Source organism: Doryrhamphus excisus, linkage group LG11 (genome assembly GCF_037039965.1).
Source record: "Doryrhamphus excisus strain RoL-2023G ecotype Guam linkage group LG11, RoL_Dexc_Guam_v1.1, whole genome shotgun sequence".
In the NCBI taxonomy this organism is placed as follows: Eukaryota; Metazoa; Chordata; class Actinopteri; order Syngnathiformes; family Syngnathidae; genus Doryrhamphus; species Doryrhamphus excisus.
In genome coordinates, this window is record NC_136367.1 from 1,993,688 (window position 1) to 2,014,855 (window position 21,168).

General features: G+C 35.9%; 3 protein-coding genes and 1 pseudogene across 3 annotated transcripts; 3 read left to right on the forward strand and 1 right to left on the reverse strand.

Moving 5' to 3' along the window:
- Positions 1-17: 17 nt before the first annotated feature.
- On the reverse strand, positions 18-4,719 carry LOC144901253 (uncharacterized). The gene is made up of 7 exons (XM_078794589.1): positions 4,636-4,719; positions 3,141-3,253; positions 2,824-2,866; positions 2,310-2,525; positions 2,063-2,227; positions 426-455; positions 18-212 (listed from the first exon to the last, which is right to left on the reverse strand). The coding sequence occupies exons 2-7, from the start codon at positions 3,246-3,248 to the stop codon at positions 37-39; spliced, it is 738 nt and encodes a 245-aa protein (XP_078650715.1). The 5' UTR covers positions 3,249-3,253; positions 4,636-4,719; the 3' UTR covers positions 18-36.
- A 6,125-nt stretch (positions 4,720-10,844) lies between these two features.
- On the forward strand, positions 10,845-11,826 carry LOC131129175 (trace amine-associated receptor 1-like; annotated as a pseudogene).
- A 3,144-nt stretch (positions 11,827-14,970) lies between these two features.
- On the forward strand, positions 14,971-16,273 carry LOC131129156 (trace amine-associated receptor 1-like). The gene has a single exon (XM_058072370.2). The coding sequence runs from the start codon at positions 15,241-15,243 to the stop codon at positions 16,231-16,233; it is 993 nt and encodes a 330-aa protein (XP_057928353.2). The 5' UTR covers positions 14,971-15,240; the 3' UTR covers positions 16,234-16,273.
- Positions 16,274-18,927: 2,654 nt separating this feature from the next.
- Positions 18,928-20,357, forward strand: LOC131129169 (trace amine-associated receptor 1-like). The gene has a single exon (XM_058072393.2). It carries the CDS (start codon positions 19,365-19,367, stop codon positions 20,355-20,357), a length of 993 nt encoding a protein of 330 aa, XP_057928376.2. The 5' UTR covers positions 18,928-19,364.
- Positions 20,358-21,168: the final 811 nt, after the last annotated feature.

Consider the following 21,168-nt stretch of genomic DNA (forward strand, 5'->3'; position numbering starts at 1 on the left):
TAACGCTTGACGACGTGAACTAATAAATAAAAGACATTATATAGATGTTATGTGATTCGAACCTGTGGTCAAATTTAAGCTTGTCAGTACGGTGTCATTCGTGATGTTGCTTGGTAACGATAAATTGTTCACAGCGTCTCTCAGTTCAGCAATTAACTGAGTTGGGTCCGTGTTATTTGGATCAAATGCTGTGATGACAATGTCCATGGATGCTGGGGAGGAACACAAATGACATGGTTGGACGTAGCTTTAAGTGACACACTCGATACTCGAGTTTTTTTTTTTTTTGTGTGGGAAAGAACAGATTTGCCAAAAAAAAAAAAAGACATTTCACCTCTCAGTTCATGCTTAATATATAAATAAAGGAAAAAAAGGAAGTCTATTTATCTAAAAGTCTATATGGAATAGTAATGTAAAAGTAATACCTTCTATTGGAGGTGGAAATGGGATGATACCTGTGGAGCAAGATTTTAAAACAAATAAGTCAATGTCACTAGAAAAGACGGAGAAGGATGTTGAATCATAAATCACAAATACTCGCTGATATAATAGTTAAATCTTCAAACAGCTAAAATAATGCATAAGGCTAAAAATAAGCAATGAGCTAAAAAAATGTCATCCAATACTTCTCTACAAGAGAGGAGAAATATGATCTCGGGGAAGAAGTACAGTTGAAACATTTCTATGCTAGGACTACGTTAAAAAGCCATAGCATTTCAGTGTGTGGAATCAAACTATGGAATGGATTGAGTAAGGGAATCAAACAATGCACAACGATGAGCCAATTCAAGAAACAATACAAGCAGCTGATGTTTGCTAAATTAAATTAAATTAAATTAAATTAAATTAAATTAAATTAAATTAAATTAAATTAAATTAAATTAAATTAAATTAAATTAAATTAAATTAAATTAAATAAATTACAAAAATAACTTAAACTATATTAGGAAAGCAGGAAGTGAACAAATGTAACAGCTACTGATTGTAAAAGTACCAGATGGAGGGGTAGGATTTAATAAGCTTTGCTTCTTCCTACTCCTTTTGGACATGTGTAACTCTATGAACTGATTATGGGATGCATTCAATTGTAATCTGATGCATATTCAAATAAATAAAACCATTACCAAATTATCATTTCATCTATGCAATTGATATCTGTATCAGGTGATTTCACTCATGGTTGGACTCGGTTCATGCATGTTCAATTATATAAGTGCAAAGAAGTTTAATAAATCATAATTTCATATATAACTTCATATAATAGTTAAAAAATGTTTAAAGGTCCATTGGAATACATGTTTTTATAAGATTTTGTATACATTGTTAAAAAGTGTACTTCCCCTTTAAGAGCGCATAGAGCATACTTCCTGGTTTACATTTTTGCTGTCATTTAGCGCTTGAGAGTTAGCCATACGGTTTTCTGACCTCTTTTTTTGTCTATTTTCAGTTACTTGAAAAGTATTGTGCTAGCCAGCTATTTTGTTTGTATTTTTGGAAATGAACGTGGATATTTTTTATATATTTTTTTTCGTTACAAACAGCTACGGACACGGCCTAGCAATAGACTGATATGTAAGCCAAAGCTAAATTGCTCTCAAGCTAATCAAACGTCTCCACCCTGATCAATCACGCGATAACTAGCTTTATATACAGGAAGTTCTTATAAACAATAGACATAATTGGCATAGATTTCGGCGTTTTTTTGTGTCTTTTGACTTCATACAATGAGTAAGTACAAACCATATCTTTTTTCATGTTTGTTATTATTAAATTGACCAGAGAGTGCGCCGGTTTCTGTGACGTTTAAGGCGCCCGTTTTTTCGTACGGTATCGAAGCTGAGCCTAAAACAGGCATTTCAGTCTTACGGAATGCTTCGCGACGGATCCAGTGTGAGTCCGGAATCAAACATGGTGACACCTACAGTAAACTCGAAGAAAAAAATCAAAGATGTCGGGTATCTCTGCTCTACTATACCGTGTTATTTTCATGTTATTTATCATCTGAGAGTGCATTTAAAATGTCTCAGACTGTTTTTCAAATGATTTTTCGAGCTGCACTTACTTGATATCGCTTCACAGAATTGCCCATTGGAAGGAATTCTATTTAAGCAGTCGCAGGTTCCTGCGCTGGCATTGCATGCATCAAAAGTGTCACAAACGTCACTCGGCCATTCAAACTCGTCCTCGCAACGACACTGCTGGCCTCCAGTTGAGTTTGGTTTGCAAGCTGACAACACATAATAAACAATAAATAAACAATAACATTAAATGAGTCGGTATAATACACCAAAGAGAGTAGAACATCTTACCAGTGGTTAAACTTAAACCGGTCAGTAGCAAATCAGTCGTGACGTTAAATGTGAAAGTGATATTTTTCACTGCATCCCTTAATTGATCAATGAACTGTGATGAGTCGTTGAAGTCCAGTGAAAGATCCTTAGTGAGCACAATGTCCACGACCAGTAACGAACAATTTGGTGCAGGACAATTAGGATTTGTGGTGAAGTGCGGGAATTCACTGGGGACTGGAACAAACGGTACACGGTCACAATAGTACAGCAAAATATTATTTATTTGACTCCTATAAATAATTTTGCATTTAATATTAGCAAAGAGTGCATTTGGAATACAGGAAGTGAACAAATGTATTGTAATTAACGTGAAACAGAGAAGGGGTAGGATTAAAAAAACTTAGCCCCTTAAATATATGATGCTAGTTATCCAAAGTGGATAGTATTTTGTACAGTGAGATGTACTATACTCCAGTATAAAAAATATATATACATCTGAAATCTGATATGATGCAATCAAAACATGCCTCACCATCTCTTTTCTGTCTTCCATGACTTCGAGATGGTGTAACCTCCTGGAAAATATACATGAATTCACATAAAACACTCATATGGAAAATAAACTAAATAAAACTAAAACTAAATAAAAATATTAAAGAGAATACTTAATTTCCCTATTTTCTATGCCGCTATCCTCACAAGGGTCGCGGGTATGCTGGAGCCTATCCCAGCTATCTTTGGACAAGAGGCGGGGTAGACTCTGGACTGGTCGCCAGCCAATCACAGGGCACATATACGATAGACAAACAACCATTCACACTCACATTTATACCTTATTCAAATTCTTACCTTGAAAAAAAATGTGTCGAAAGACTGCGTGGGGCACAGATTCTGCCAAAAGAAGAAAACAGACAGAAGGAGGAGCGAGCCAAACCTGGCTGCCATGGATAAGCTCATCTCCACTGGAGAGAAATTAAAATCAGTATCATAGACTGAAAAGGCATTTTTATAGCAAATAATTGTTTTAAAATACTGCATGTGGGAGTTTTCCTTATCCTCACGAGGGTCGCGGTGCGTGCTGGAGCCTATCCCAGCTGTCTTCAGGGCGAGAGGCGGGGTACAACCTGGACTGGTGGCCAGCCAATCACAGGGCACATATAGACAAACAACCATTCACACTCACATTTCATACCTATGGACAATTTGGAGTTGCTAATTAACCTAGCATGTTTTTGGAATGTGGGAGGAAACCGGAGTACCCGGAGAAAACCCACGCATGCACGGGGAGAACATGCTGAAGGTGGAATTGAACTCGGGTCTACGAGCTGTGAGCCCTGCGTGCTAACCACACGACCACCGTGCAGCTAGTTCCAAATGTGAGAATTGTACCGCTTATTCTCATTATGGTTGCGGGGGTATGCTGGAGCCTATCCCAGCTGTCTTTGGGCGAGAGGCGGGGTACACCCTGGACTGGTGGCCAGCCAATCACAGGGCACATATAGACAAACAACCATTCACACTCACATTCATACCTATGGACAATTTGGAGTCGCCAATTAACTTAGCATGTTTTTGGAATGTGGGAGGAAACCGGAGTACCCAGGGAAAACATACCGAGGGTGGAATTGAACTCGGGTCTCCTACCTGTGAGCCCTGCGTGCTAACCACACGTCCACTGTGCAGCCAAGTTCCAAATGTGAGAATTGTAAATACATCAGCCATCTGTTTTCTATACCGCTCATCCTCATTAGAGTTGCAGGGGTATGCTGGAGCCTATCCCAGCCGTCTTCAGGCGAGAGGCAGGGTACACCCTGGACTGGTGGCCAGCCAATCACAGGGCACATATAGACAAACAACCATTCACACTCACATTCGTACCTATGGACAATTTGGAGTTGCTTACCACTGATTACTAAAGAACACAAAAAGGTACAAAAACTTTTTTTCTGAGGAAAAATGATAATATATTAGTATATTTTGGTGTATACTGTACCATGTCTGTTTAGGTCGAGTACACAGTATTTTGACGGGTATTTCTATGCTACCAGTCAGAAGTTTGGAGACATCTGTATACTATTTACTGTCTTCAGTAACATTAGAAACTTTTAACTGGTGGCATATAAACTGCGTGTCAAAAACTAGCATACACTGGAACTAGCATATACCATAACATAGTAACGTGTCCTCAAACTTTTGACCCGTAGCGTATTTAACATCGCACATCTTCGACATAGTCAGTACCACATGGTTCCAAATACTGCGTAGTTTTTCCGAGAGCTCACATCAAAACAGTTGTCTCTGCAAGGCAAAACTTCATAATAACTTTCAAAAAGATTTAATTTACCTTTTGTCGTCTTGTCATGAATAAATCCCTCTTATTTTAACGAGTGCCCGCAGAAATAAACGTGTGCAAGGACGTCCATGCACTCTTTGGAATATTTGTGAGCACCACACACCAGTCTGACAAGTTCCGTTGCTTCACGTTGACAATTAGGCTCAGCCATTAAGATTCAACGTCACGGTACTGCTTGTTATGAGTTTCCTTGTTCCTTATCGATCCCTATACTTATTCGAGCAAAAGGAACGTTATTAATTGTTACATGACACCCGGTTCCTCCCTTGTAATTGTGAATTCCTCAGGAACATTTTTTGTTTTTGTTGTTCTGTTGTTTCAAAGCTTCTGCATGCATGCATGGTTTGGAAACGTTAGTAGTTTTTATGGTAGATATTGACGGGTTTCAGCAGTAATGGGAGGAGTTAGGCCTGTTTCCTCCTGTGACATCACAATGACAGGCATGGTACATAATGTTCACTGACATTCAGTTTTTTTGGCTGAAATTTCTTTTGGTTAGCATGTTGGCCCACTTAGTCAAGAGATCTGGAAGATCTGGGTTCGGGCATCTCTGTGGAGTTTGAATGTGAGTGTGGATGATTGTGTGCTTCCAAGCAACGGGTTTGCACATTCCGATACAATTCCTGATAGTTTTAACATAAAATGTATTGTTTTTATTCACGCAAATCTTTTTCGGAAGTGGACAAAAATGCATGCATGTAGAGAAATTTATTGAACAGTAGCAGAAATTGATTTTTGCATCACTGTTTCTTGGACGGGGCGGCACGGTGGAATAGTGGTTAGCGCGCAGGCCTCACAGCTAGGAGACCAGGGTTCAATTCCACCCTCGGCCATCTCTGTGTGGAGTTTGCATTTTCCAAAAACTTCCAAAAACATGCTAGGTTAATTAGCGACTCCAAATTGTCCATAGGTATGAATGTGAGTGTGAATGGTTGTTTGTCAACATGTGCCCTGTGATTGGCTGGCCACCAGTCCAGGGTGTATCTCGCCTCTCGCCTGAAGACAGCTGGGATAGGCTCCAGCACCCCCCGCGACCCTCGTGAAGAAAAGCGGTAGAAAATGAATGAATTAATGAATTAATGACTTTCTTGGAAAATAAAAGGCATATCATTATAAGCAGCTGGTGTTAAACATTCTGATGTCCCACAAATCCAATATGTCATTGAAGATACACGTTTTGCATGCTCATGTAGATTTATTTCCATTGATTGATACTCAGTAGTAGTAGTAGTAGTAGTAGTAGTCGTGACTTATACTAACATGCTAACCAGGGTATACGCTAACCAAGGTTCCACTGTACTTTTTACCAGTGCATATCACTTGTCTTTCAAAAATGTTTTTTTTAAATATTTAAAAATATAAAAAATATTTCAAAACAACATATTATTATAATATATAATAATATAATAATATTATAAAATGTTTTTTGCCAGTATGGATAGGAAATGGGTCTTAAATTGTGTTCATTATTGAGGTTCCTTGGTTTATGTCATTCCGACTTTCAGGGTTACATACAGTATACTCCCCCATTAATTAATTACAAGCTTAATTTTTACGTTTAGTAAACATGAGACCATAATTAAGGCTGAATATGGTTCTGATTTTTAAAATATATATTTTCATTGTTACATATGTAAAAGCGAATCCTCAGCCATTACTTCATAATACAACCTGACTCGTTTCCAGGTCAATACAGTATCACTGACCATGTTAAATGATTGGTGTTTTATTACTATTATTATTTTTTTGCACAGTGCGTACACTGCATTCATAATGTGAGTGAGGAGTTAATTTTGTTATAATTCAGGTATAAGAACCGACTTGCACATCACCTGTAATAATAAACATACTGTTATTATAAGTAATGCTTCTCCACTAGTCAAGCCAACCATTCTTGTGTTTATGTATACAACATGTTAGCACATGTTAGCATACAGTACACCATGCCTCCAAACATGAAAAAGCTTGAGGACCAGTGCACACTGCTAGCATTCCAGTAATGGAATGCTACCAGGAAGGTACTAGAGAATAAGAAAATTGGTTCCTGGTGCAAACCCTTCTGGCTGTTTGACAGGTTTTATGGCATGTTCAGACCGCAATTACATACATAATTTTGCCAGCACCACAGTGCCATATATTATTTATTTAGATTCCTTTTAAAAACAGTTATTTTTGTTTTATTTTTATCTTTGAGTTAGTAATCCTGATTTAAGGATTTGATCTTGATACATGTTGATTTTTGACAAAAATGGTAAGGGGTTATCCTTACGTTTTTTATTTTTGGGGCAAATTTTTTTTAATGGACTTTTCTGCTGCAGGAGGTTGTAGAAACCTCCCACACTGTCATAGGAGGTCCCGTCAGAACCCAAAAATTGCAAAAAATTCCACTTTTTTCACATGTTGATTTTTGACAAAAATGGTAACGGGTTATCCTTATGTTTTTTTTATTTTTGGGGCAATTTTTTTAATGGACTTTTCTGCTGCAGGAGGTTGTAGAAACCTCCCACATTGTCATAGGAGGTCCCGGCAGAACTCAAAAATGGCAAAAAAATCCACTTTTTTCATGTGTTGATTTTTAACAAAAATGGTAACGGGTTATCCTTACGTTTTTTATTTTGGGGGCAAAATTTTTTGATAGACTTTTCTGTTGCAAGAGGTTGTAGAAACCTCCCACACTGTCATAGGAGGTCCCGGCAGAAACCAAAAATGGCTAAAAAATTCCACTTTTTTCACGTGTTGATTTTTGACAAAAATGGTAAGGGGTTATCCTTACGTTTTTTATTTTTGGGGCAATTTTTTTATGGACTTGTCTGCTGCAGGAGGATGTAGAAACCTCCCACACTGTCATAGGAGGTCCCGGCAGAACCCAAAAATGGTGAAAAATTCCACTTTTTTCATGTGTTGATTTTTGACAAAAATGGCAAGTGGTTATCCTTACGTTTTTTATTTTTGGGGCAAAATTTTTTAATGGACTTTTCTGCTGCAGGAGGTTGTCGAAATCCCCCACACTGTCTTAGGAGGTACCGGCAGAACCCCAAAATGGCTAAAAATTCCACTTTTTTCATGTGTTGATTTTTGACAAAAATAGTAAGGAGTTATCCTTGTGTTTTTTATTTTTGGGGTAATTTTTTTTATGGACTTTTCTGCTGCAGGAGGTTGTAGAAAAATATATGTGTGTTTTTCATGCCTGGGTGATGTCACCTTTGACAATGTGTGACTTGCAATGAAACTGTAAATAATCCCCAAACCTTGCAGATGTATTGTTTGTTCTATCCTCCTCATTAAACCGAATAACATTTGGATCATTACAATGTTTTGCTCCATTTGTTATGTTATTGCTAAACACAAAGAAGCCCCAGGTTGATGAAGTGAGATGCTTGGAGGCAGAGGTGTTTCTATGTGTGTGTGTGTGTGTGTGTGTGTGTTTCCCATAAGAAAGCCAGCCAAGGGACCTCCATACATTCACACCACACAAAAGTCACACCTTTAATTGAAGGTTGTTTCATCAGACATGATTATGTTAGTGACCACTTGGATGTGTTTTGCGTGTTGTTTTTGTAAGATAGATTTGCACAATATTGCATCATGCCAATATACACCCTCATACACAAATGTGATGGGTTATTTGTGACAGGTTAACACCTCCTGGAATTTTTTTCCCATGGTTCGGCAGCTGCAAAACAACTCATGTTTACTATATGGTTTCAGTTTGAAGTTCATTACTTTTGGACTCAATTTTGAAACCACTGTCCATAATAAAATGCATAATAAACCAATAAACCAAATAAAAATAGTTACTTCTTGTATCATCCACCATCAGACGTGTTAATTAGCATGGGAATATTATTATTATTATATTATACCTGCTGTTAGATAATTGAAAATCTGCCATAAAAGCTAATTGTTCAAGTCAAGTTTCACCGAACAATTACTGACAATTACTTAATAATAACAATGTACATAAGCCGAGAAAAAACTGTGTAAATTTTCTACCTTAAGCAAAAAGCTTGCTAACCGGGGCATACGCTAACCAAGGTTCCACTGTACTTTTTACAAAATGGTGATTATTTATTAATCTGGTGACACTCAGCCCATGTTCTAATTATTATTATTATTATTATTATTATTATTATTATTATTATTATTATTATTATACCTGCTGTTAGATAAGTCTCACCGAACAATTACTGACACCTAGTTGAATACTACATTCACCGGTTGGTGGGTTTGATGCCTTATACTTTGTCAGCTGGGATAGGCTCCAGCATACCCCCGCAACCCTAGTGAGGACAAATGTCATAGCCATATTTATACACAAGATTAATAATAACAATAATAATAAGATGAATAATAATGTACACAAACCGAGAAAAAACAGTGTAAATTGTCTACCTTAAGCAAAAAACATGCTAACCGGGGCGTACGCTAACCAAGGTTCCATTGTACTTTTTACAAAAGTCATTTTTTTATGAATGAATACATTAAACAGGGTCGACTTAAACGTGTTTCACTGCATGGTCACTTTCACCAAGCTAACAGCTAACAGCTTGGATAGGCTCCAGCATAAACAAAAACATTACGAGAATGCGTCCTGTCAGATTTGGTTGTTCCTATTTAGCCACAGGGAGTTCTGCTCTTTTGTAAGACACTTCATACCTGTCCAGGCGCCGGAAAAAGAGTCTGCATGTTGGATGTCGCTGGTTTGAAACTTGTATGTGTGTTGGGAATGCTATACAAAAGTGAAAACAGAAAGTCAGAAAGGGTGGAGTACATTCTTTGTGCATATAATGTCCCGTCCTGACAGAGCCATTACTGCTTTTTTTTTTACGAGGTTTGTTGTCAACGGGTTCTTGTCGACCCCCAATGCGACACGCAAATCTGACAGACTAAAAATGAAGCAACGGCGTACAGTATGATGATGATGCAATGCACCACACATTTTAAAAAAAAAACATAACATTTTCAAGTTTTTCCATAAGGCATTGCGTCTGAGAAAAACATTCATTGGGGGCTGCAATGACGTCAGCCACCCTCTGTGGAAGCAGGATGTCCCAGGATCATTTGTAAGGATAATCTATAGCAGGGGTCTCAAACTCAATTTCCTTGGGGGCCACTGGAGCTAGGGTCTGGGTGAGACTGGGCCACATCACGTTTTCCAAAAAAAAAAAAAAAAAAACGCATTTATTAAAAACAGAAAAATTAATAAACTTTGCTTTGGTTCCGATTTTCTACAAGAAAAGCTCTGATAAAACATTCCACTGTTCTCAAATATCTTAATTTATATTTTTCTACACAAAATAAAATGAAAAATAAATAAACAAATCAAGAATAAAGAAAATCAATCAATCAGTAATAAATAAATATAATAATAATAATAATAATAAAACTGCAAATAATAAAAACTTAAGAAGCCACATATAGTTGGTGGGTAGACAAATTATTTTTTTCAGATTAAAATGAACAAAGCATTATTAGAGCCCTGTAGACATGACAAAACACGACTATAGTCACATTTATACTTTTTTTAAATTTACATACAAATCGAATTTATTGCGCAACTTGAGACGCATGCTAACTCGCAAACTAGAGAGCTAGCGACCTAAACGGTAGCCTTCAAGTTATTTCCTTTCAACTTAAATAGCCAAAAACTTACCACTTCCACACGGACAGGGAGGATAACTATTAACAGTTATTTAACCTTTAACATGAACATTAATTAAAACGTAATAATTTTTTCTGGGTACATGATACCATACAGCATCCATGTCAAACTTGCGCGGGGGCCGCACTGACATTAAACTTTCATATCAAGGCGGGGGGCCTCAAACTAGTGTCTTGCGGGCCACATTTGGCCCGCGGGCCGCGTGTTTGAGACCCCTGGTTTAGATTCTGTTCCACAGATGGCGCTAATGACCCCGTGATCTATAGACTAGAACTAAAGTTCATATGCAGGTTATTGACTTTCTAATAAAAGTTTTTTTTTTTTTTTAACAAAAAATCGAAAAAGCTGTCGAATCAGGATTTGTACAAAACATTCACATGCCCAATTGGTCAGCTAAGGATATCTGTCACAGAAGACATATTATATATAGAGGAGGGTTTACCATACATTGACGTCAGATGTCGTAATATCAAGTGGAGGACGTTATAACCACACTGAAAAGGATTGGAAATCGTAGTCTTTTGGATTTTTTGCAAATATGGAAAGCGGCAACATGACTGATGTTGTCGCAGACATCCATCCTTGTTATGAAATAGATAATTTCTCTTACGTGTTAACAAGCGAGCCTTCAACTGGATGTGTTTCTTTGTATATTTTCCTCGCGTTATTATCTGTGGAAACTTTCTTGTAATGATCACCATTTTTTACTTCAAACAGCTTCACACTCCTACGAATTATCTGATTTGTTCTCTGTCTGTGGCCGATATGCTTGTGGGGGTTATTGTTTTCCCTCTCAGTATGGCCTTTTCTCTGAGCTCATGCATTTATTACAAGGACTTACTCTGCAAAATACGAGGCAGTTTCGACATATCGCTGAGCACTTGTTCTATTTTGAACCTATGCTGCATTGCCATTGATCGATATTACGCTGTATGTCAGCCTTTGACGTACAGAACGAAAATGAATCATTGTGTTGTCGCGATGATGATAATAATCAACTGGGGGGTGTCTGCTTTAATAGCGATTGGAGTCCTGATTGCTGGGTTACAAAACGAAAACTGCGAGGAAAAGTGTTTGATTGATATTCTCATGGAAAACACAATCGGGCCTTTATTGTCTTTTTACTTACCGGTGGTTATAATGCTGTGTATTTATCTGAAGATTTTACTGGTTGCATTGAGACACGTACGCAGCATCCAGACGTCAGCCAAGACCGGATTGATTGTCAATAAGGTTGAGCGAAAAGCCACCAAAACTCTCGCTACAGTTTTGGGCGTCTTTTTGATCTGTTGGACTCCATTTTTTCTTTGTGTAACCTTTCTGCCTTTTAGCGACGTAGTCGTACCGGTTCCGGTTATTGAATCACTGAACTGGTTGACTTTGTCCAACTCGATGCTCAATCCGTTTATCTATGCTTTTTTTTACAGCTGGTTCCGATCTGGATTCAGAATGATCATGTCGGGAAAAATATTTCTCGATGATTTCACTAATTCGGCATTGCGTTGAATTGCTTTTGATGTGTGCGGATACAATCATTACAATTATTACATAACGTTGTGAGTGAAGTAAAAACACAATGTTACATATGACTTGTGTTTTATTCCTATAGAACCGAGCTTATATCTGAGTTTTGGACTCATTACTTAATTACTGACCAGAATTTTAGATCTGTTTGCTACTAGAACTCATAACAACGACATCGATTAGGACACTAATTGAATGAGTGATTCATTAGCGCCATCTGTGGAACAGAATCTAAACCAGGGGTCTCAAACACGAGGCCCCCCGCCTTGATATGAAAGTTTAATGTTAGTTTGATATGGATGCTGTATGGTATCATGTACCCAGAAAAAATTATTACGTTTGATTCATGTTCATGTTAAAGGTTAAATAACTGTTAATAGTTATCCTCCCTATCCGTGTGGAAGTGGTAAGTTTTTGGCTGTTTAAGTTGAAAGGAAATAACTTGAAGGCTACCGTTTAGGTCGCTAGCTCTCGGGTTTGCGAGTTAGCATGTGTCTCAAGACCCTGCAGTTGCGCAATATGTTGTAAATAAAAAGAGTATAAATGTGACTATAGTCGTGTTTTGTCATGTCTACAGGGCTCTAATAATGCTTTGTTCATTTTAATCTGAAAAAAATAATTTGTCTACCCACCAACTATATGTGGTTTCTTAAGTTTTTATTATTTGCCGTTTTATTATTATTATTATTATATATTTTTTAAATTACTGATTGATTGATTTTCTTTATTTTTGATTTGTTTATTTATTTTTCATTTTATTTTGTGTAGAAAAATATAAATTAAGATATTTGAGAACAGTGGAATGTTTTATCAGAGCTTTTCTTGTAGAAAATCGAAACCAAAGCAAAGTTTATTCATTTTTCTGTTTTTAATAAATGCGTTTTTTTGTTGTTTTTTTTTTGGGGGGGGAAACCTGATGTGGCCCAGTCTTGCCCAGACCCTAGCTCCAGTTGAGTTTGAGACCCCTGATCTAAACCCTTCTGTACTTTATTCACAAGTCCAGTTTTTCTTTCTAAAGAAAATGTCCCACCCTGTGTGGGTTCCCTCGTGACAGTTTGTTTGTGTTCCCTGTCTGGGTTTTAGTTTCCATTTTTGACACCCTTATTTTGTATGGAACTTCCGACTTTGCCCTGTCTTCCTTCGTTGCCACAATCATCCACACCTGTCCCTAATTAGTGTTGGTATTTAGTTCAGGTGTGTGCTTCTCCCCGTGTGGGATCATTGTTGGGTGTCTGTCTGCTCCCTGAGTTGCTTTTCCTTCTGCTTTACCTGCATTTGGTCCTGCTCTCTGCATCCTGGGGTCCAACCTTAAAGCTCTTGAGACCCACCGTGACAGAAAATATATATCTATATAAAACATATCCCCAGTTTAATTCATTAGTTTAATATTGAATTTGATCTTTTCCTGTTTAAATGTATCCCGGGTGCGTTCTTTCAGGAAAATATCAGTTCCCAACTAAAATTATTTTTTTTTTGTGGGAAAAGCTTTTTTATTTCAAGCATGATTTTCTCTCAAAAAAGTTTGTTTCTGCCTTTCTCTGTTCTTTAGTAATCAGCAGTAGAACATACGTTTGTTTCAGGAAAATATCAGTTCCCAACTAAAAACTATTTTTTTTGTGGGAAAAGCTATATTTCAAGCATAATTTTCTCTAAAAAAAAGTTTGTTTCTGCCTTTCTCTGTTCTTTAGTAATCAGCAGTAGAACATAAGTATGTTTCAGGAAAATATCAGTTCCCAACTAAAAACAATTTTTTTGTGGGAAAAGCTACATTTCAAGCATAATTTTCTTTCAGCAGAAAATATATATCTATATAAAACATATCCCCAGTTTAATTCATTAGTTTAAGATTGAATTTGATCTTTTCCTGTTTAAATTTATCCTGGGTGCGTTCTTTCAGGAAAATATCAGTTCCCAACTAAAACAATTTTTTGTGTGGGAAAAGCTATATTTCAAGCATAATTTTCTCTCAAAAAAGTTTGTTTCTGCCTTTCTCCGTTCTTTATCAGCAGTAGAACATACGTATGTTTCAGGAAAATATCAGTTCCCAACTAAAAACATTTTTTTTGTGGGAAAAGCTACATTTCCAGCATAATTTTTTTTCATCAGAAAATATATATCTATATAAAACATATCCCCAGTTTAATTAATTACTTTAATATTGAATTTGATCTTTTCTCGTTTAAATTTATCCCGGGTGCGTTCTTTCAGGAAAATATCAGTTCCCAACTAAAACAATTTTTTTGTGAGAAAAGCTATATTTCAAGCATAATATTCTCTCAAAAAAGTTTGTTTCTGCCTTTCTCTGTTCTTTAGTAATCAGCAGTAGAACATACGTTTGTTTCAGGAAAATATCAGTTCCCAACTAAAAACAATTTTTTTGTGGGAAAAGCTACATTTCAAGCATAATTTTCTTTCATCAGAAAATATATATCTATATAAAACATATCCCCAGTTTAATTCATTAGTTTAAGATTGAATTTGATCTTTTCCTGTTTAAATTTATCCTGGGTGCGTTCTTTCAGGAAAATATCAGTTCCCAACTAAAATTATTTTTTTTTTGTGGGAAAAGCTTTTTTATTTCAAGCATGATTTTCTCTCAAAAAAGTTTGTTTCTGCCTTTCTCCGTTCTTTAGTGATCAGCAGTAGAACATACATACGTTTCAGGAAAATATCAGTTCCCAACTAAAAACAATTTTTTTTGTGGGAAAAGCTATATTTCAAGCATAATTTTCTTTCATCAGAAAATATATATCTATATAAAACATATCCCCAGTTTAATTCATTAGTTTAAGATTGAATTTGATCTTTTCCTGTTTAAATTTATCCTGGGTGCGTTCTTTCAGGAAAATATCAGTTCCCAACTAAAACAATTTTTTGTGTGGGAAAAGCTATATTTCAAGCATAATTTTCTCTCAAAAAAGTTTGTTTCTGCCTTTCTCCGTTCTTTATCAGCAGTAGAACATACGTATGTTTCAGGAAAATATCAGTTCCCAACTAAAAACATTTTTTTTGTGGGAAAAGCTACATTTCAAGCATAATTTTTTCTCATGAAAAAAAAGGTTGTTTCTGCCTTTTTGACGTTTTTACGTAAAACGACCCTCGTGAGGATAAGCGCTAGAAAATGAATGAATATTTGAGTGAGGAGACCATTGTTACACAGTAATAGGGTTAAGGTTTCTATGGTACCTAAAGTCAACAAAACATTGTCCAAAAATTCTATTGGACAGTTGAAGTATGAATATATTATGCTAATTAGCCAAATGTTGTTATAAAACAAATGTACACACTGTCACATGCTTCTGAAGGACACACTTCGAAACCGAGCAGGTAAACCCAACTGAAACGAGTAAATCATTTTACAAAAATATTCACAACTTTTTAACGTAGTTGATTGGCAGGTATCCAGGAACATGGCATCGGAGGTCGTCGTCAACGGAACCGATGTCATACATCCTTGTTATGAGTTCCATCATCTGTACTATGTACTGTCAAAAACCCATTCCTTACAGTGTGTTTTATTGAACATATTTCTGTCTTTATTATCTATTATTATCATATGCGGAAACCTTCTCATTATTATCTCTGTGGTTTATTTCAAACAGCTTCACACTCCGACTAATTATCTTATTCTTTCTTTGGCGGTGGCCGATTTATTTGTCGGGGTTTTGGTGTTTCCGCTCAGCATCGAATTCACCGTGACTTATTGCGTGTATGAAGAGGAATTGCTTTGCAAAGTGCGAAGCAGCATCGACGTAACACTTAGCACCGCTTCTATTTTACATTTATGTTGTATTTCTATAGATAGATATTACGCAGTTTGTAAGCCTTTGATGTATAGAACTACAATCACCGCTCATGTTGTCGGGGTTATGATATTGATGAGTTGGTGTTTATCGGTTTTAGTCGCTATCGGTTTTTTGGTTGCGGAATTAAACTATGCAAAATGCGGAGAAGAATGTTATATTGATGTTTTGATTGCAAATGTCGCCGGACTTATTTGTTCCTTTTACTTTCCCGTGAGTATAATGTTATGTATTTATGTAAAGATATTTCTTGTCGCACAGAAACAGGCACGCAGCATCGAAAACGCTAACCATCAAAGCAGGACTTCAAGAGCAACAGTCAGTAAAACGGAGAGAAAGGCTACAAAAACTTTAAGTATAGTTATGGGTGTTTTTTTAATATGTTGGATTCCTTTCTTTCTGTACTTTTTGGTTCAAATTTTAAACCAGGTTTTGGTACCGATAGCAGTTGTCGAAACACTAAACTGGTTGGCTTTGACTAATTCAATGCTTAATCCGTTCATTTATGCTTTCTTTTACAGCTGGTTTCAGTCTGCTTTTAAAATGATTATATTAGGGAAACTATTCCGAGGAAATTTTTCCAGAACCGGACTTCACTGACAAGTAATAAGATCAGTTCTAATCAGGTTTATTATAAGATTTTTGACTCTTAAAGGACACTAAACTCCCAAGTTAAGAACGAGCAATCCTTCATGTCCGGACTTTTGTGTGTAACTAATTAATAACAAACAAGCTTTTTTTTGGATAAATAGAATAAGGTAGAATGGCTAAGGTCTTGACCGACATTGAAATTGAAGTGTTTTGGTGAAATTAAAAACTCCTTCCTTCCTTGTGTATACAAATATATGTTGGTTGTTATTATTATTATTATTTTTTACTTAAACTTCCCACCATCAAAAATTTTGGACCGGTCCACACCAAAAATTTGCATCCACTTTTGTCAGATTAGTAAATAGTTGTATCCACACGGGAACTGATCGATGTAATACACAAGCACCAATCACCAGCTAGTCAATCACAGGGCACATATAGACAAACAACCATTCACACTCACATTCATACCTATGGACAATTTGGAGTGGCTAATTAACCTAGCATGTTTTTGGAATGTGGGAGGAAACCGGAGTACCCGGAGAAAACCCACGCATGCACAGGGAGAACATGCAAACTCCACACAGAGATGGCCGAGGGTGGAATCGAACTCGGGTTTCCTAGCTGTGAGGCCCTCACGCTAATCCCTCGCACACCATGCAGTGTAAAAACATCTTATTTTCTCTTATTATGTCTACTATATTGGGTAATGTGAGTATAAAGTTCACTATAGGGGTGTTACTTCATGTATGGAGGGCTCTAAAATTCATTCATTCATTTTCTACCACTTATCCTTAAAAGGGTCGCTGGAGCTTATCCCAGCAGTCTTCAGGCGAGAGGCGGGGTACACCCTGGACTGGTGGCCAGCCAATCACAGGGCACATATAGACAAACAACCATTCACACTCACATTCATACCTATGGACAATTTGGAGTCGCTAATTAACCTAATAATTAGCGAGTGGTGACTAACTATACATTTTATACTTTTAATATGTTTAATAAGTGTGTGAGGCATATTTAGGGGTTCAATGGCAATTGATGAGAGAAGGGGAGGGTTCTGGAGTGGAATCTAATAAAAAATTACCTTTATTACAAATGATGATCCAAAATCAGAAGAGGATTTCAGGGTTTAAGTGTGTCAAAAATTTCGATTTTTATATCAATTACTTGTGAAAAATGTTCTTTCAGGAAAATATCAGTTCCCAACTAAAAACATTTTTTTGTGGGAAAAGCTACATTTCAAGCATAATTTTCTCTCATTAGAAAAAAAATATATTTTTTTACGTAAAACGAGCCTTGTGAGGATAAGCGGTAGAAAATCCAAAAAAAATTACCTTTATTGCAAATGATGATCCAAAATCAGAAGAGGATTTCAGGGTTTTAGTGTGTCAAAAATTTCGATTTTTTTATATCAATTACTTGTGAAAAATGTTCTTTCAGGAAAATATCAGTTCCCAACTAAAAAAAATGTTTTTTTGGGAAAAGCTACATTTCAAGCATAATTTTCTCTCATTAGAAAAAAAAAATATTTTTTTACGTAAAACGACCCTCGTGAGGATAAGCGGTAGAAAATCCCCAAAAAATTACCTTTATTGCAAATGATGATCCAAAATCAGAAGAGGATTTCAGGGTTTTAGTGTGTCAAAAATTTCGATTTTTATATCAATTACTTGTGAAAAATGTTCTTTCAGGAAAATATCAGTTCCCAACTAAAAACATTTTTTTGTGGGAAAAGCTACATTTCAAGCATAATTTTCTCTCATTAGAAAAAAAAAATATTTTTTTACGTAAAACGAGCCTTGTGAGGATAAGCGGTAGAAAATCCAAAAAAAATTACCTTTATTGCAAATGATGATCCAAAATCAGAAGAGGATTTCAGGGTTTTAGTGTGTCAAAAATTTAGATTTTTTTATATCAATTACTTGTGAAAAATGTTCTTTCAGGAAAATATCAGTTCCCAACTAAAAAAAATGTTTTTTTGGGAAAAGCTACATTTCAAGCATAATTTTCTCTCATTAGAAAAAAAATATATTTTTTTACGTAAAACGACCCTCGTGAGGATAAGCGATAGAAAATCCAAAAAAAATTACCTTTATTGCAAATGATGATCCAAAATCAGAAGAGGATTTCAGGGTTTTAGTGTGTCAAAAATTTCGATTTTTATATATCAATTACTTGTGAAAAATGTTCTTTCAGGAAAATATCAGTTCCCAACTAAAAACATTTTTTTGTGGGAAAAGCTACATTTCAAGCATAATTTTCTCTCATTAGAAAAAAAAAATATTTTTTTACGTAAAACGAGCCTTGTGAGGATAAGCGGTAGAAAATCCAAAAAAAATTACCTTTATTGCAAATGATGATCCAAAATCAGAAGAAGATTTCAGGGTTTTAGTGTGTCAAAAATTTCGATTTTTATATATCAATTACTTGTGAAAAATGTTCTTTCAGGAAAATATCAGTTCCCAACTAAAAACATTTTTTTGTGGGAAAAGCTACATTTCAAGCATAATTTTCTCTCATTAGAAAAAAAAAATATTTTTTTACGTTTTTACGTAAGACGACCCTCGTGAGAATAAGCGGTAGAAAATCCAAAAAAATTACCTTTATTGCAAATGGTGATCCAAAATCAGAAGAGGATTTCAGGGTTTTAGTGTGTCAAAAATTTCGATTTTTATATCAATTACTTGTGAAAAATGTTCTTTCAGGAAAATATCAGTTCCCAACTAAAAAAAATTTTTTTGTGGGAAAAGCTACTTTTCAAGCATAATTTTTTCTCATGAAAAAAAAAAAGGTTGTTTCTGCCTTTTTGACGTTTTTACGTAAAACGACCCTCGTGAGGATAAGCGCTAGAAAATGAATGAATATTTGAGTGAGGAGACCATTGTTACACAGTAATAGGTTTAAGGTTTCTATGGTACCTAAAGTCAACAAAACATTGTCCAAAAATTCTATTGGACAGTTGAAGTATGAATATATTATGCTAATTAGCCAAATGTTGTTATAAAACACATGCATGTCACATGCTTCTGAAGGACACACTTCGAAACCGAGCAGGTAAACCCAACTGAAACGAGTAAATCATTTTACAAAAATATTCACAACTTTTTAACGTAGTTGATTGGCAGGTATCCAGGAACATGGCATCGGAGGTCGTCGTCAACGGAACCGATGTCATACATCCTTGTTATGAGTTCCATCATCTGTACTATGTACTGTCAAAAACCCATTCCTTACAGTGTGTTTTATTGAACATATTTCTGTCTTTATTATCTATTATTATCATATGCGGAAACCTTCTCATTATTATCTCTGTGGTTTATTTCAAACAGCTTCACACTCCGACTAATTATCTTATTCTCTCTCTGGCGGCAGCCGACTTACTCGTAGGAGTTTCGGGGTTTCCTCTCGGTATCGAATTCAGCGTCACTTATTGTGTCTATCGACAGGAAGTGTTCTGCAAAGTGCGAAGCAGCATCGATATAACGCTTAGCATTTCTTCTATTTTACATTTATGTTGTATTTCTATAGATAGATATTACGCAGTTTGTAAGCCTTTGATGTATAGAACTACAATCACCGCTCATGTTGTCGGGGTTATGATATTGATGAGTTGGTGTTTATCGGTTTTAGTCGCTATCGGGTTTTTGGTTTCACAATTAAACTATATAAAATGTGGAGGGAAATGTTACAGTGATGTTTTGATTGCATCTGTTTTAGGACTTATTTGTTCCTTTTATCTTCCTATGAGTATAATGATATGTATTTATGTAAAGATATTTCTTGTCGCACAGAAACAGGCACGCAGCATCGAAAACGCTAACCATCAAAGCAGGACTTCAAGAGCAACAGTCAGTAAAACGGAGAGAAAGGCTACTAAAACTTTAAGTATAGTTATGGGTGTTTTTTTAATATGTTGGATTCCTTTCTTTCTGTATTCTTCTATTTATGTCGGAAACCAGCAGTTGATACCGATAGAAGTTGTCGAAGGACTGACTTGGTTGGCTCTGACTAATTCAATGCTCAATCCGTTTATTTACGCTTTCTTTTACAGCTGGTTCCAGTCTGCTTTTAAAATAATAATAACGGGAAAAATATTCCAATCGGATTTTTCTAGCACCAATCTTCACTGACATGGAGTTATTAATCAGAATTAATGCAGATACCGAGAGGGGTATTGTATGTATTTTAAATTCATTGTAGGGCTGTCAAAGATAATAAGGAGTTAATACGGAATTCCCTTTTTTGAGCCAAAAAACGGGATATTTAGCAGATATAGTCTTAATACCGATTTCCGAACTCGCATGGAAGATGAAGCTTTATTGTCTTTACAAAAGTGGGGTACAATGAGATTTTACTACTCGGTTCTAGTCATTGATTGCATGCTAGCCTCATTAAAATATGAAATCCTATAAATGTTTGGGTGGTTTCAGTTAAAGCAGACACTGTTTTTTTCAACTGTGGGATTTTGACAAAGATCAGATCATATTCGATGGGTGATTTTATGCAGAAATGTGAGAAGGTTCGGATACTTTTTCATAGCATTGTATTTATTAGCAATTTATTATGTTTATTATGTCAAAAAAAAGACAAAATGTTGCATGACTTGCGGGGTCACACGTCCACTTTGCTGAAGTTTCCAGACCAGGACAAGTGTGATAAAGTGTGTGTGTGTCTGTAAAAGTCAATATTTATTTTTCTAACGTCCTAATGTCACTTATTTGTTTGGTGTTTTTGCAAACCTTTATTTATACTATTAATCACAATGATGATTTTGTTAATTATTTGCTTGAAGAGATTGCTTTTGGAGTGATGGACAGTTTGCCTTACTACTGTCGACTTGTTGTATATATTTTGTGTTGAGCTGTTTATAAGAATAAAGCAACATGTTATTCGGTCTTGTTTGGATTGGTGTTCTAACCACTTTAAAATGATCTTTCAAAG